The sequence below is a fragment of the Pelecanus crispus genome, chromosome 3 (assembly GCF_030463565.1).
Source record: "Pelecanus crispus isolate bPelCri1 chromosome 3, bPelCri1.pri, whole genome shotgun sequence".
NCBI classification, from domain to species: domain Eukaryota; kingdom Metazoa; phylum Chordata; class Aves; order Pelecaniformes; family Pelecanidae; genus Pelecanus; species Pelecanus crispus.
The window spans coordinates 28052597-28068443 of NC_134645.1; the positions used below are offsets into that span (position 1 = coordinate 28052597).

Here is a 15847-nt window from a genome sequence, read left to right on the forward strand (position 1 = left end):
ACTTAAATAAGAGTTAGACACCTAAATCCCTTTGTGGAGATTGGCCTTTCTGTCTTCAACTCCTGGTTGGGATAGGCAGCAGCAAAATAATCCATTCATTTAACAGTCCCTAAATAATGTTTAACGTCATAATGTAACACCTAAAAATGAAAATGACCCATTATAATCTATCTGATGAAAAAACTTCTCAAGCACAGGTTTAAGCTAGAAACTTTAGTGGCAGTTACGTGTGTGCACTGCATAAATAGTACATATTTAATAATACCGAGCACTTAAACACCTTTTTTATCTTCAGTAAAATATTAAATGAAGTACCTTTGAAGTACCTAAACATTTTATTCATTTGTCCTTGGTATTTAAGCAATTTAGGCCTCCCTGACACCGTAGATGGCAGATGGAGTAAGAGTTTCAATTAAGGCGCTCAAGAAACAAACATACCTAACAACACAGAGAAGGAAGAACGCTTACGCAAAGTCCTACCGTATGCGCACCAAAGTGTATCTTAGTTGAATGACCAGGCTGGAAGGGGTCTGCGGAAGGCCTCTGTTGCAAGGTTACACCTAATGGGAACCCCACAACAGAGTGGCAGCCATGCTTTCCCGGACGCCAACGGGGAAACTCCCAGTGAGAGGTAGCAGAATCCAGCTCTTGACGGAGGCCTTAAAACAGCCGAGCAGAAGTTAGTCTAGACAGGACTTGCCAGCTGAAATTGTATCTGAACAACTGCGATGCCAACTGTATCGTTACACGGTTGGCAATACCGGCTTCCTATTTCAGAGAAGTGATAACAATTTAAAGTTACTCGTCTGTAGGATGTCTAGAATCATTAAGAACAGTCAGTTAACTACTGCGTGTTTCTAAAACGGCAACAACGTGTGAACAGTTTACTGAAAAACTCATTCCAGTGACTGACGGAAATATTTTGTTTCCTGAGTCAGATTGATAGAAAAACCTACTGGTATTTATGGATAAAATTTCTAACACATATTACTTGCATGAACAGGAAATATACATCGGGGCTTTAATTTTAGGAGAGTTGGTGAATCCAAGGCTGATGTTTAAGATTTCTTTAATCTTTCCTTCTTCCCTTAGCTCTGAAACTTGGAGAATTTATCGCGTTTTATTTTTTAAGAGGTGACAGCGCACGGCAGTTGCAAGCGGATAGTTTGGAAAGCTGGGCTTTCTCGCTTCTTTTACACTGAGGCTTCTTGAGCCAGGTTGGGAAAGTCACTGACTTTCCCTATAAGCTGCCTTTCCCTGTGGCAAGCCGGGGGTGGTGGAGGACAACCCCTGCCCCGGAGGAAGTCTCCCGGGGGCCGGCGTGCGGTGCTGGGTTGGCGGGGAGCTGCGGGGGCCACCCCGCCCCGCCGCCTCTCGCTCTTGCGGGGCTTCCTCCAGCGCCTGGGAAGGGCAGAAAGGGCTCGGGCGCTAAGCCTGTGGCTCGGTTGGTTTGCTTCCTTCCCCTTGAGTACTCTCGTCATGGCGTTACGGTCTTTTTTACAATTTTTACCTCGGCGTCTTGGCAAAACTTGGGGTGCGCGGCGCGGCCGCGTTGCGGTGCATGCCGGCGGGGCGGGGTGCGAGGCGAGGCGCGCCGCCCCCGGGGCAGGGCAGGAGCAGCCGCTTCCTCGCCCCCGCCCTGGGGTTTTCGGGGTCCCTTGACCGCGGGGTGCGGTCCCCGGCCCAGCCCCGCGGTGAAGGGCGTTTCTCCTCGCCGGGGGCAGCAATCCGGCCCGGGCTGAGCAGAGCCCGGGCGAAACGCCTTTCCCTTTCCGAAGCCTACGCAGCTGAGCAGGGGTTGTGACTTCCCTTGGCATCCGCGTGAATTAGGAGGCGCCTCAGCAAATCGCAGCCGGTTTCGTTTAAATTAACGCGAAAATGTATAAAAAAGCATTCTCACACCCACTGCTCGCCCGCTCCCTTTCACGCATCCGCACCCCGCGCCCATGATCTCATGCTGCTGAAGGCACGGCACAAGATCTACGGCAGGCTGGAAACGGGGGGGGGGGGGGGGGGGAGGAGGAGGGGGGAGCCGGGAGCCGCTCACCCACCCTGCTGCGCCCAGGTGCGGTACTGCAGGGGCTGCGCCTCCCGCGGCTGCCTCCGGGGGGGCGCCGGACCCGCCGAGGGGTGAAATGTTTTCCCTCTGAATACAGACCCTCGCTTTTAAACGTGACATCTCCCACCCTCGGCTGCGGGGGGGGGGTGTGTGTGTGTGCGGGGGGGCGGGTAGAGCAGCCCCTCCCGCTGTTTTCGGGGCGGGTGCGCGGCGTGGGGCGAGCGCCGTGGCGGGGCCCCGCACCCCGGGGGGCGCTGCCGGCGCCGCCCTGCACAGCTGGGGGGGGGGGGGGGTAGCCCAGAAACGGGTTTTTTTTGGGCCCAATTTGCAGCCGCGTTTGCGGTGGGCAGCCGAGGTGCGGTAGTTGAGTAGTGCCGGAAAAAAAAATAAAAAAAAAAAACCAAACCAAACAAAAAAAAACCCCGGTAACTCTTTGTTAGGCGCCGTGTGTGTAATTACCGGATAATCAAAGCCGATGCTCGAACAGGCAGAGGGAAACATCTGATGGGCGAAGTTTAGGCCAATTAAATGACCCCGAAAGCGTTCTTTTTAAGATGAAAGTGGGTTTTTTTCGAGACACCGGTACAACCGAACTGCCAGAGGAGGGGAAGCGCTCCCGCCGTGCTGGGGACTCCGCGGCGCGGATGGGTGGCGGGCGGGGGGGAGCGGCGTGCGTGTGCCCCCCGCACCGCCCGAGCCGTGTTCTGGCACCGCGCGGCTCCCGCACGGCGGAGGGGAGGCGGCGCGACTGTGTGGGAGCTGAACTCAGCCTCCCTCTTTAACATAGGCTCGTCCTCTGCATTGCATCCAAGCTTCAGCGATTTGCTGTTTGGAGACTGCAGATTTGCATAGCCCTGCTCTTCGCAAGCATGGGTCTTTTTTTTTTTTTTTTTTTCCCCCTTCCTCCCCCCCCCCCCCCCCCCCCCCCTTCCAGCTTTTTTTCATAAGGGTGCACTATTCTCCCTGAAAACATCCTCGGGTATTACTGTCAACAGTCAGACCACTGAGATTGCCGGAGCAGCCTGATTATTGTCTGGCGGCGTGTGCGAGTGTGAGTGTGCGAGTGTGAGCGTGTGTGTGTGTGCGCGCCGGGAGGGAGCTCGCTCGGTGAGGGCTCACCAGTTTGGAGATGAATGGAGGGAAGAGCAGCAGTTTGATTTTTCTCTGCTTTCCCAGCGCTGGCTGATGGAGTGGCATCCCCTTTTTTCTTTCTTAGCAGAAATGTGGCACGATTGGCTACACTGTGGATTACTGAGGATGGGGGAATGCTTGGCACTCTCGTAGCCCTTGCAACTGTGGAGTATTGTTAATGAGCACCAGCCCCGGGAAAGCTGAAACTAGCGATTGTTTGAGCGCGGGGCTTTTCCCCTCTTCCACCTCTTTCCGAAGGCTCTGAACTGCCTGGATTCTCCGCCTCTGGCTATGTCTCGGATTGCTTTGGGTAGAAGAAGACCTGGAGAAAAGGATCCTCGTAGGCTCTCCCACAGGGAAGAGATGGCTCGCCTGGTGCGGTGAGCTGCAGCCAGCGCCGTGTGCGTGTGTGCGAGCGCGCCTCTGCCCAAAGTTTGCCTCCTTCGCTGTGGCTGCCGCTCCTCCCGAGGACGCCGCGGGCCGGCTCGCCGTGCACCGGAGGATGGGGGGGCTCCTGAGGGGCAGCCCGGAGCCGGGACCCGCCGGCGGCGGCAGCAGCGCCGGGGGCCGCTTGGCCCTGCTCTGGATAGTCCCGCTCACTCTCAGCGGCCTCCTTGGGGTGGCGTGGGGCGCCTCCAGTTTGGGCGCTCACCACATTCACCATTTCCACGGCAGCAGCAAACATCATTCAGTGCCTATCGCTATCTACAGGTCACCGGCTTCCTTGCGAGGCGGACACGGTGGGTTTGGGCGCCGCTCGGTACCCTGCGCGCTCGGGTGTGCGCGGTGCCGTGCCGTGCCGTGCCGTGCCGTGTCGCCCCGCAGAGGTCAGCCGCGGGCTGCCGGGCCCCCGCGGGCCGGGGCTGCTGCTGCGGTCGGTGGGAGGAAGAGGAGCGCGGAGGGGAGGCGGGAGAAGGGCTGGCGGGGCCGGGGCCCGCCGGCCGCCCCGACGGGCGGGGTGCGGGGGCCCGTCCCGCCGCTCCCGGCTCGGGGATGAGGAGCCGCCGCGGGGCGGGGCGGGGCGGGGCGGGGGGCTCGGCTGGCCCCCAGCCGGGCGGGGGCGGGCGGAGGGCGCTGCCGGGCGTCCCCCGGGGCTGCCGGGCGTCCCCCGGGGCCGGCGGCGTCGCCGCGCTGCGCGCCCCGCCGAGCCCCGGCCGGATCGGTGGGCGCGGGGCGGGCGGCGGGGGCTCTCCCGCACCCCTCCGCTCCCCGCACCCGGCCGCAGGCAGAGCCCAGCCGGCGGCGAAGCCCAGCCCGGAGGCGCCTGCGGCGCTCGGAGCCGCGGCCCCCGGGTGGGAGCGTCCCGGCCCTCGCCCCCCCCGCAGCCCCCCGGCCCCCCCCGGGGACCCCCGCAGGGCAGCGCCGGCCCCCGCGGGGGGTGGCTGTGGCCCTGCGCCGCGGCGAGAGGCAGGGCAGGGCGCCGAGGGACCCCGGCGAGGGGCGGGCAGGGAGCCTGTGCGTTGCTTAAATTGCTGGTGATGATCATGCTCCTTCCAGTGCATTACCTTGGCCGAAAGTCGATGAACTAAAGGAAAGGTCAGCCAATTATACGGGGGATCGGGGAAGAAGTAAGCGTCTAGACACTGAGAAGGGGAAATAACGCCCACCGTAGCGGTCAGGAAAGGGACGGAGATAAAATTGTCTTCAGGTGCAAATACATTTTGCTTCAGAATTACGGTGCCCCGGTACTTAGTTTCTGAAGTGACAGGAAGCTGCTTCAGTGCCCTTTAAACAGCCCTGTTACAGTTTTTCTTTTTGCACGCATACTTAACGGGAACCCGTGCAGAAATACACGCAAAACAGGTACGCCTATGTTCAGCGTTACCAAAAGCTGTGAAAGAAAGCGAAACACCAGAGTGTGTTTTAAGGATTTAAAGCCTCCCTTTGTCTCCGAGGGAGGAAAAAAGATAAAGAAAAACCCTTGTTGGCTTCTGATTAGATTATACAGCTTCATTCTTCTTCATTTTCTCATCTTGCCTTGCTTCATTTGCACGATCATGCGTTGTCATTTACAAGCTTTGCAAAGTAAGAACCAGATCTTGTACTTAACCTTTGCATCTCTGTGCAAGATGACCTAGTTGCAGGCACGAGGTGGTTAGGATTTATTGGATTTTTTTCAGTGATTAACAATGCTAGCATTAATGGGTATGATAGTATTGCTTACCTGAAAATTCCCACTGTGTGCTAAATACCTTTTAATACTCATCTGCTGGAGAAGGCAAAGTGCACAGAAACGGCTTTTCTTAAGCATTTTGTTAATTTAACAAAAAAGTTAGATGTCTGGTCTAATTCCAAAAAAAAAAAAACAAACCAAAAAGAGACTGAGAAATTCAGGCCACCACTCTCCTCTGTAGTGCACTGAGGCAGTGCAAGGTTGAGAATGCTGCATGTTCTGTACCATGTGTGCTTAAAGGGGAAAATTAAAGATGTATGTGTGTGCACATATGTGTATATGCTTATTATGCTTTCAATTTCTGCCCATATGGGGATATCATTTAGGGGCTTGCTGTTAATTTGAGGGAAGGCTAAAAGAATGAGGGGAAAAGAAACGTGATTGTAAAGGTGCCAGCTACAATTCCGTAGAATGCATTTTAAAATCACACCTTTTGGCAATTTTTAAAAACACTACCTTGGACCCAATCAAAGGGTGATGGTGTAAAAAGGCAGCTTTCTCAGGAGAAACGAGTCTTGTTAAAGAAAATGAAAGATGAAGTAGTGGAGCTGCCACTTAAGGACTTCATAGGGAAGCCCAGGAGCCTCTCCAGAAGTTAAGTAGCTGATTTTACAAAATGAAGGATGTTACGTGTCCTAAGAAGGCATTTCAGAGCGTTTACTTGATAACTCTAAACATCTTTGCTTTTCTGTGTTTATCAGAAATTCTACTATCTGCCAGTGTTTTAAAACATCTAATTCCTTTCATTATTAATTCTTCAGAGAGGTGTTCCCATTTGCTTCTATAAGCCTGACAGAAGCATTTCTCTTTCTGGCTGAGCAGGGTTGGACACAGCTCCTGTGGAGCCCACCGCTGCTTTTTTAAGCATCAGTCAGAGGGAGCTGGATGAGGGGTGTTGGGGGGGTGCTTATTCCTGGCCCCGGCATCAGAGTGCCCTTCAGTGTCCCCAGCCCCTGCTGGCTTACCCAGGTGAAAGGGAGAATTTGATTCTCAGGTGTATCCTTCAGCATTAGCTCCATTCAGTTTTGCAGTTATTCTGTTCTAGTCTAATACGATTGTACGTAAACGTTGCAGTCTTTGTGGTGACCTCATATCTGCTTTTTTGTTACTTTGTCAGCTTTTCGTAGTATCATACCTGTTAAAAGTCGAAAAGAGCTTTTAGGGTAGGTCAATTAGTCGATCCCCGATGAAAGCATTGCTCTCTAATAATTGTGAATCAGAAGTGTCAAAGGAAAGAGAAATGATCACTTTGCCCAGGCATTCAATAAATGTCACCACAGTCCTCAGACATCTACACCCTCCTCCTCTACCCCTGGCACCAGCTAGCCCTGCCACCCCCACCCTCTCGGCAAACGGCCTGATTTTTTTATGCTTTCAGTTTGCCTTGAGCCAACCCAATTCCAGCTAATAGTACAAGCAAAGCCAAAAGCCCAGCATGGTTGGATTTTTTCCACTTCTTTTGAAAAACCAAACCACAATCTTGCTGCTAACGCTCTCGTCAGGTAACTTTGCTGGGATTTTGCTTAGTAGTATGATCTCATGTCGTTTTAGTGGACAGTTATTGCGCCTCACAGGGACATAAATGGAATTCCAACCAAGCAATTAGCTCACCCTATTAAGCAAAAAGTAGTTCAGCACACAATTTTTTAATACACTAAAAGTAAAAATTGAACATCTTTCAAGATGACCAAATGATTTTTCACCTTTGCTTTCTGACTTTCGTTGAACTCGGGAAGGTAAAAGATGGTTGAAAGAACCGAATGTTTAGCTGCAGGAAGGAATAAGAAAATAATTCTCTGGATCATGATGTCAGCAATGTAAAGAGAAGTACAGAGAAGTTAGAGAGAGACTAATGTTCACAAATGTAAGTCCTGGGCTGCTCAGCACTAGCCAGCAGTCTCTGCAGCACGTGGGTTATTTGATGATTTATGTTCTTATCTCCTTGCTCCATTTTAAGGCGACGACTATTGCTTTTGTTATAGCTGTATCTGCCATACAATCTTTTTTTTTGAGTAGATAGAGTAGCTCATACTGCAGTGCCTCTGGGTTACAAAAACATGGACTGTCCATGGCAAAGCTCACATAAATGGAAAGAGATTGCAAATTTCTTAGTAACTTTAAATGAAAAAAGGCAGTTTCTTTAAGAATCCAGGAACACGATGGGTCATGTGTGAAGTGAAAATTGCACGTTGAATAAGTAAAAAGTTAAAAGTGTAGCCATGTGGATGGCTGTCACCATCCTCATTCAGTCCTTCCTTCCTGCAAACGCCTCTTTGGTCTCTACCAGGCTGGGCCTTTTATTGCCCCTCAGTTCCTCATTCAGTTACCAAACGACAAGTACAGTGTGTCCATTTCTTCCGGCTATTTCTTCTTTCTGTGCCCTCAGGATCTAGTTCAGGTTGTTTTCTGATAAATATAAGTTGATTCTGCATTTTTTAAATCTGCTAGAGTAGGAGCCAGGAGGTGACGAATGAAATCTGCATATTGGTATGTGCATGTGCTTGGAGAGAAAAGGCAAAAATGCAGAGGGAATAGGATCGACGTGCTCACAGGCAGAACAGAAAGACCTGCCCAGTATGTGTAGGGGTTGTGCATTTAAGGACCTGGGTTAGCATGGTGCCAGAAGGGATTTGACTTGATGAGACTGACGACCAGGATATAGGCCAACGGTTTAGGAGGAGCGGAGGCAGTCTGAAATAGCGGGAATAGGGTACTGGGGACAGTTATTAAGAAAATGGTAGTTTGGGGTGGGGAAGTGCTAGGGACCTTTGTGGTGGAAAAGTAGGGGAATTTAAGCTGTTGAGCAGAGCGGGGATGAAAAAGTGCTTCAACAGCAACGTTCCTGAGCAGGAAGAAGAGTTTGTGGAAAATGAGGGCTTTGGGGAGGAAAAGTTGATGTGTTTTGGAGGTGAGAGCTGAGGTTGAGCACAGGGATGGTGTGTGACCACACCACATTCCCTCCCCCAGTCCTTTCTACCCAGCATGTGACGTGGCAGCAGGGACACACATACTGATCTCCCACTTCTGAGCTAAGCCAGCTTCTTCCAGTCTCTGCTTTGCCATTGTTGCTGAAGTTCACCTGCGCTGGATTCATCCACATTATGTCCATTTAGAGAGACTTCTGTAGCGGAATTGCCGGCTCGCTGTTACTGAAGTGCCACACTGCGGGCTGGACCAGGCAATGAAGACACCCATTGAACTCCACAGGAGCTTTCGCTAAGTGAGAATAGCCCGAATAGAATTGCAACAGTGCAGTAAAATCATTCATACCACCATCATGAAAAATATGACTAAAACAACTTTGAAAGCTGTGCATATGATGCATAGGTAGCATTTTATCTGCGTAAGAAAACTGCAAGGGAAGACTTATTAGCGTAGGTAAAAATAATTTATGGCTTTGTACTTGTTTTTAAATATACTGGAATTGCTATTTCTGCATATAATGATAATAAAACAAATACTTGTAGGGGTTAGGGTAAACGAAATGGCATTTTTCAGTTAGAATGTGCTTATTATGTTGCAGAAAAGGGTTATATTTTGATTAAAACATCAAATGTGAATGTTTCCAGATGTTCAAGCATTGTTACACAATGTGATATTAAAGGTAGAAGTGGAAAAGTCTCATCTTCATGTTATAATTCCCTTTTTTTAGAGAGAGATCTTTTAAAATGTTTTTTCAAACCTGTTTGTATATCACGATCTTCTTGGTTTATATTTCCTTTTCATTCACGGATTTTCAAATACTTACTAGTTCTGCTCTGAGTACTTCTCACACATCACTGAGACATTTTCATGTTTTAAGACTGTAAAGCATAGCAGCTTTCTCCACATCTTTAAATTATATAAATTTTATATCCCCTTTCAAAATTTCCAATATGCTCCATCAGTTATTAGCCCCATCAGCTGCCGAAGTATTAACATCAGTTAGAATAAAATGAATAACAAAGCAATTTCAGTCAGCATAGTGGTTAATTGGCTGTGCAGTTAGATATGCATATTAGGAAGTGTGGTTTCTATATTATTATTTCTGTCAATATGGCTTGTCAAAGAGGCATACAGTCTTCAGCAGTATTGCGGGCAGTCTGGAGCACTATAATCAAAAGTGGAATGTTGCTCATGGATTTCTGATAAGCATCTTTATACAAGCCCTGCTGCCTTAGTACATGCACAGCTATTGATTGACTGGGGTGCCTTTACAAGAGCTAAACAAATAACAACGCTCTGTTGTCACTTATCAGCAATACCACTTTTGCCTCAGCCTGCGGTAACCATGTTTTTCTAGATTTAAAGCATGTTTTATTGTCTTTTAATCAAATACTCTTTGAAATAAGTTATCAGAAGAAATTAATTTAGCATTCAATACAGCGTACTTCCTGCTGTTTCTAATTTTCAAAGATGGATTTTTTCTGATAGCAAGAAGTTGACTTGGCTTTAAGGGAAATTTCTTTCCGTCTCTTCATTTTAGTCCAGAGGGGAACTCTGTAGACAAAACTGATGTACAACTGCTATGCCCAGTGTGAGTAAGCACAACCAATTCTACAGTCCTAATATTTTCTTAGCTTTCTCACACAGATGGCCATTACCATGGTTAACCATAAGATAATATGCTTGGATTTCAACAGATCTCGTAGTGTAGTTCACTGAAGTTCCTCTTTTGTCTTCTCATTGGTCAAAGCTTGCAATAGTTCTTAACCTTTCTGAGTAATCAAGATGACATTACTGACCTCTTTCTTGTCTTTCCCCAGTGTCAGTTAATTTATCTCTGTGTTATTAAGTTTGATGTCCTCAGGTCTGCCACAGTATCGGTAGCAAATTTTTCTAAGCTAACAACTTCCTTTCTAGTTTGTAAATACAGTGTAGGCAGAGCTGATAGATCTTGCTGTGATAATAAGTTGACCTGTGAATGTAGCTGTGATTATAAGTAGAATGCAACAGTCTGATTTGATGAAATAAAGTATATTATAAATAAAGATGCTGTTCTATGAAGTTAAAAGTAACAAACATAAAGAAGAGAGGCCATGTACTCACCATCATTTAGACAATTTTTTCTTTCCGAGTAGCAACATGGGTGTCTGGAAGTAATTTTCTCCCCTCTTTCTCATAACTTATTTGTGCGCAAGCATGCGCATGCACACACATACATGTCACAGATGTTTTCTCATAATGAGAAAATGGTCCATACTGTTAAGTTCAAAAAGAGAGCACTTCTCTAAGAGTTGAAAATGTTAAAAAATGTTCAGTGACAATATTCATTAACCACAGATGTAATTGGTCAGAACAATATAATTAATTATTCTATTCCCCCTTAGTTGACAGAAAAAAATAAGCCAGTGAACATAAAGTGGGAAAGGAAGGGGGGAGAAGAAGTGCTGCTGCTGGATGTCGCTCCACAGAGCTGGGATTAGGTGGTGGGGAGGATGCCGTGCTTAGGAGCAGTCACCATCTCTGGCCCATGGCTAGTGAATCACCATAGAAAACTGTAGCAATTGGTTCTGAATTTCTGTAAGCACTAAACTGGCCAAATCCATCAAAGCCCAGATCAAGGGTGTGACTGGCTCATTCACTGTAGGTAGGATAAGAGTCCAAAAGCCTTACTGTTTCTGGGGCTTGGTTGATTAGAAAAATGTACACATGCAATAGATACATGGTATCCATGATCCTGAATCTCGGAAGGCAAGACAAGGTTGAAGCTGAGGCAGGGTTTACCTGAAGGGGTGGGGAATGTGCATAGTCTATTTTTTTTTTTTCTACGTATTTGAACTGTAAACAGCATAATGGTGAGTTGTCCTTTTAAATACATAGGTGTTTCCTGAAGAGCTTGCTGCTCGAGCGTGGAGACGGAAGGCTCAGCAATAAAAGATTTGCTCAGATCATTCTGCTCTTCTGGGGCCTTAGCGGGGGATGCGCTCAGACACCTACTCAGAAATGACAGAAGTGTTAACTCTTTCTTTAGCTCTCTTTTACTGCAGCTGTATCTGCAAAGAAACGCCAACATGCTTCTACAGCAAGTTGACTGCTTTCCAAATATGTTCTTCTATCCCTGCATATGTGCAACTGAGTTGGGGGTTCTCTAATTTACTTCATTAATTCAGCTCATCTGCAATTGTAAAATAAAGAAGAGCAGAGAATGACTAGACTTGGGGGAACTTGAAAAAACTCTGAAAAACTTTCTCTACCTTGAAGAGGAGTCAGATGTAGTCTTAATCCATGTTTTCATTGCTGAATCACTGGAGTTGGTTGACTTTCTCAGTGACAGCAACTCTAGAGCCCTGGGAAGGAGGTGGAAAGGAGATGGGGAGAAATGGCCGTGGGCTTGGCTCCTCCTCACTGACCAGTGGAGATGAGGATATGTGAAGTAATTGAGGGCTAAAGAAGACAGTGTTTCTGACTGTTGGCCTGGGCCTGATTTGCTCTTATTGAGGTCAAGCACAAAATTTCCACTGTGTGACCTGATCTGTTGTGCCTCTGTCACATATGATGTCCTTCATGCACACTGCACTTCTGATGTGGTCCCCCTCCACCAAAGTAATGTTTTTTAAGCTGTGAATGAATTATTGCAAATAATAATGCAAACACATGTATTTTTAAAATACGTTTGATGCAGTTAGTGGATGTGTTCTCTTTATTTCACATGACAAGAATTATGAGGGAGCTTTCAGCAAAAATAATGAATTGCCATACTTATGGAAAACATATGAGCATGAATTGAATCATGCTGTTATTTTGGGTTTGGGTATTCAGTGCCCACAGAGAGGGGTTTAGGAGTTGTGACAAAACAACAGATGTGAGATTAGCCCCTTTGGCTGTGTCTAAATGGATGCGTCCTAAAATCCTGGTGTCCCAGTTGGTCAGAACATGCTGTGGCTCCTGTCCAAGCCCCATCCTTCCACCCAGGCTCTTCTCAGGCTGGTTTGTGTTTGCAGTTTGCCTTGCTGTGGGTTTTAAATCCGCCGGGGGCGTGCCCCCCAACCTTGGCATTCAGAGCAGCTCTCAAACATTGCTGCTGATTATTCTGAAAAAAAATAGAAATGCCATGGATGTCCATCTTCCTAAATAATCTGTTATGTCAACTGAGGTTAAATAAAACATTATATGGCCAAGGGAAGGTCAGGGAGAAGTCTACCATTATTTTATTGCTTGGAAGTTTTTCCAAGCAATTTTTTATTGCTTGGAAATTTTACTTAAGTTGCAGGAGTGTGACTGCTCACTTAATGCATTATCAATTAAAATACTTTATTTTTCAGGTACTGTAGTTAAGAAACATGCAACATGGTTTCATTAGAAATTGTTAGCTAGATTGTTACGTATGAGGGTACGTAGGCCAAATGCTCATTTCGACTGTGGTGACTTCTAACAGAAAACCAGTCTTTCACTAAGATTGAAGCCAGAACATTTTTTTGTAATGGTAATTTTTAACTTTTGTAGAAATCTTCTCACATTAGCTCATAAAGTTTGCTTTTCATCACTCAGCACAATTTGACAGCTTTAGCTGTTGTCTGACATGAATATAGTAAAATCCACTGTGTGGCATTTAGAGGGAGAAGTTGGTGAAGAAAGAATAGTAACAACATTATCTTGCAGCAACAACAGCAAAACCAAATATCTTAAAGTGAGATGTTTGAATATCTTACTGTGCAAGACATTGCAAAACTGTAGTTAAGCATGCAGATAAGAGGAATTGTTGGTCTGTTAAGAAGAATAGTGGCCTGTAAGTATCTAACTCAGACACTTGAATTTCAGTTTGCAGCTGGCAATGATTTCATGAGATGTATGGTTATCTAAATGAAAATGCAATTTGTACGTAAGCGTGCAGGAGCTTAGTTTCAAAGAGCCTGAGGTCAGCAAAGGTAAATAATTAAATGGGGAAAAAAGCGATACATCTGCTAGATATCTATAGAGGCGGTTACTTTAGATATGGCAGTTATTAACGCTGATATAAATTGCAAGTGACTCAACTGAAGACTCCTCAGCTCCTGTCTATTCGTTGTACTTGTAGGATAAAATTTGCCTGTCAAGGGCCTTATGCCTTAGACTTTGGGAAGTGGGTTTCAGTGCAATCTGTGTATCTCATATGGCTTCTGCTGGCACTTGGGCTAGGGACAAATGTCACTGTGTCAGTACAAGGTCACTGCTGGAGACGTGAGAAAGGCTTATCCTATGCTGATCATAGCAGGTGTGGTGTGAGTAAATAAATATGTCAGGATTTTGCATATTTTTCTGCTTGTTTCAAGTCATTAACTTGATCTCTGCTGGCTATTTGATAATCACTCTCCTCTTCTTTTTCCTTTTTCCAAATGTAATTATTTGAATTGAAAGAAAAACTAAAAAAGGAATTATATATAATCTAGGAGAAAATTTGCATATGCATATAGTGTGTGATGGTGCTTTTGTCTTCTGTAAGGGTCAGTTAATTGCCAAAGTATAGTTTGGAAACCAGGAAAATCGGGGGAGAAAAGGAGCAGTCATCATTGCTAAATGATACTTAGCGTAAATCAGTTCAACACTGCTAAAATCCCCCGTTTCTGTCATGTCGAAAAGTGGCATACACACATTAACCCTTGTCCTGCATAAGCGCTGGTATCTCTCCAGCACGACAGTGTATCTTGGCAATAGGCTTGTCTGGAATGGTTACTCCCATTTCACAGAGAGGAGCTGAGGCATGGTAAATCAGCTTCTCATTTGTGTTCCCTCTTGAATCATTCAAAGAAATCAACGCAGTGGTCACATTGGCCATCTGAAAAGTCCCTCTGTGTCTCTTGTGTACTTGCCCGCGATGTAAGAGACGTATCTGGGGCATGGCCAGGGTGTGTAACGCTCTGTTGTCAATTGGCATAGCTTCAAGCAGATTCCATGCTGGTTTAGCGTATGCCATGCCTCAGTCATCCGTCCATAAGCCATTCATTGGGCAGTGCTTTTCCCACAGCTGTGTGTCAAACAAAAACCTAAGCACAACAGAGGTTAAGGATTATTCTGTTCAGCCTTTGCTTGTGCTTGTTAATGAATAGCCATCCAGCTTATTTCAGGAGTGCGCAGCTTTACCTATCTAAATGTGACAAGCATCTAACCGTAAGTCACACAGCAGCCTGAAATGGGAAAAGGAATTCAACAAAGACTCGCTGGGTTCCGTATTGCTGTTTCATTCTATTGTATTGTGCTAATACTAAGACCCGGGACCATTAAAACAATGTACTAGTTGCTGAACAAATACCATTCTCCCTTCCTTTAGTGTGTAGGTCATACTGTGGGATTAATAGAACTAATTTGTGAAAAAAAGAAAAAGGGTGATGCAAAGAAATGGGGGAGGGGAAGAAGAAAAGGAAAATGGGTCGCGCAGGCAGAGCATACCTTTGTTTAAGAAAAAGAAAAACAGAAATAAAGGAATATATTCCCCCGTGAAAATTTGTTGGCTGTTTTTTTTTTGTTGGTTTTTTTTTTTTTTTACAGGCAATACTTTCTCAGTTATTTGGTTTGATTTTTGTAGAGCTATTGTAATCATTGTAGATGTGGAAAAGGCATGAAATACTGATCTTTGTGTATGCCAGTACACTAAGCTTAGCACTCTCATGCCTTTATAGATGAGACTTGCCTGTCTTTTGGTCAAATCTTTCCAAACTCCCGTTGGTGCTTACATTTATGGGGCCATATGGGGGACAGTTCCCTTAAATATTGTTCTCTGCTTGTCTTGTAATTCCAGTTGCTCATAGTATCTGATGTCTATTAAGTGAGAAGGGCAGTCACAATGCATTGAGTCTAGATTTGAACTGGTGGCTTCACATCATGTCATTTTGTTTTACAGATACTGTTTGCCATTTAAATGTTCCCTCTCCATGTAATTGCTCTGGATGTTTGAATGTTGGCATCAGTAGGAGAGGTATTTTCTCTCTGTTCCATAAGTGAATGTGAATGGGGTGAGGATTTCGTTCAGTGAAGACACATCTACTTTTGTTTGGAAGGATTAGTGGCTTTCATATGTTACTTTAGGACTGTTAGGATAATTAGCAGTACATCAGAATGATTTCACAGGCCATTATTTGTGAGAATGACTGGGACAAGGCTTTTTAGTTTGCAGTGAGTCCATGTGTCATGCCAATAGATGTGAAGAGTCAACAGCCACAGAAGGAAGGTCAGCATTAACTTTCTTTCACAATTTCATGGGGTTTTTTTGAGTAATACATCATGTCGTGTCTTTTGTTTCTTATCTTAGCGGATGTTATAATTTTTAATATTATTTGTTTGTATTATGGTGGCATCTAGAAATTTCAGTCAGAGGTTGTGAGCCCATTGTGCTAAGCAGATGGATTGAATAGAAAAAGACAAGAAAGCTGAGGAAATAATCACTCTCTACTGCTGACAGTACTCTCCAGGGTAGGTTTCAAAATAGCTCAAGAGCTGTGTAAAATTAATAAGCTGTTCCTCATGTACTGAAATCCTCTTTCATATTGCATTGGCATGAGGGATCTCTGTAGAGAGGAGGGGCTGCAAAT

At 46.2% G+C, this 15847-nt stretch overlaps 1 protein-coding gene across 21 annotated transcripts in view; it reads left to right on the plus strand.

Annotated features, from left to right (window-relative positions):
- NRXN1 (neurexin 1) overlaps positions 1-15847 on the plus strand; it is a 728426-nt gene that overhangs the window by 442745 nt on the left and 269834 nt on the right. For 3 of the 21 annotated variants that reach the window (XM_075708534.1, XM_075708536.1, XM_075708537.1), the window contains exon 1: positions 3693-3930. The exons of the other annotated variants lie outside the window; for them this stretch is intronic. In XM_075708534.1, the coding sequence (XP_075564649.1) occupies positions 3693-3930 (238 nt within the window). Of the gene's footprint in view, positions 1-3692; positions 3931-15847 lie in introns of those variants that run through there. 21 annotated transcript variants of the gene reach the window in all.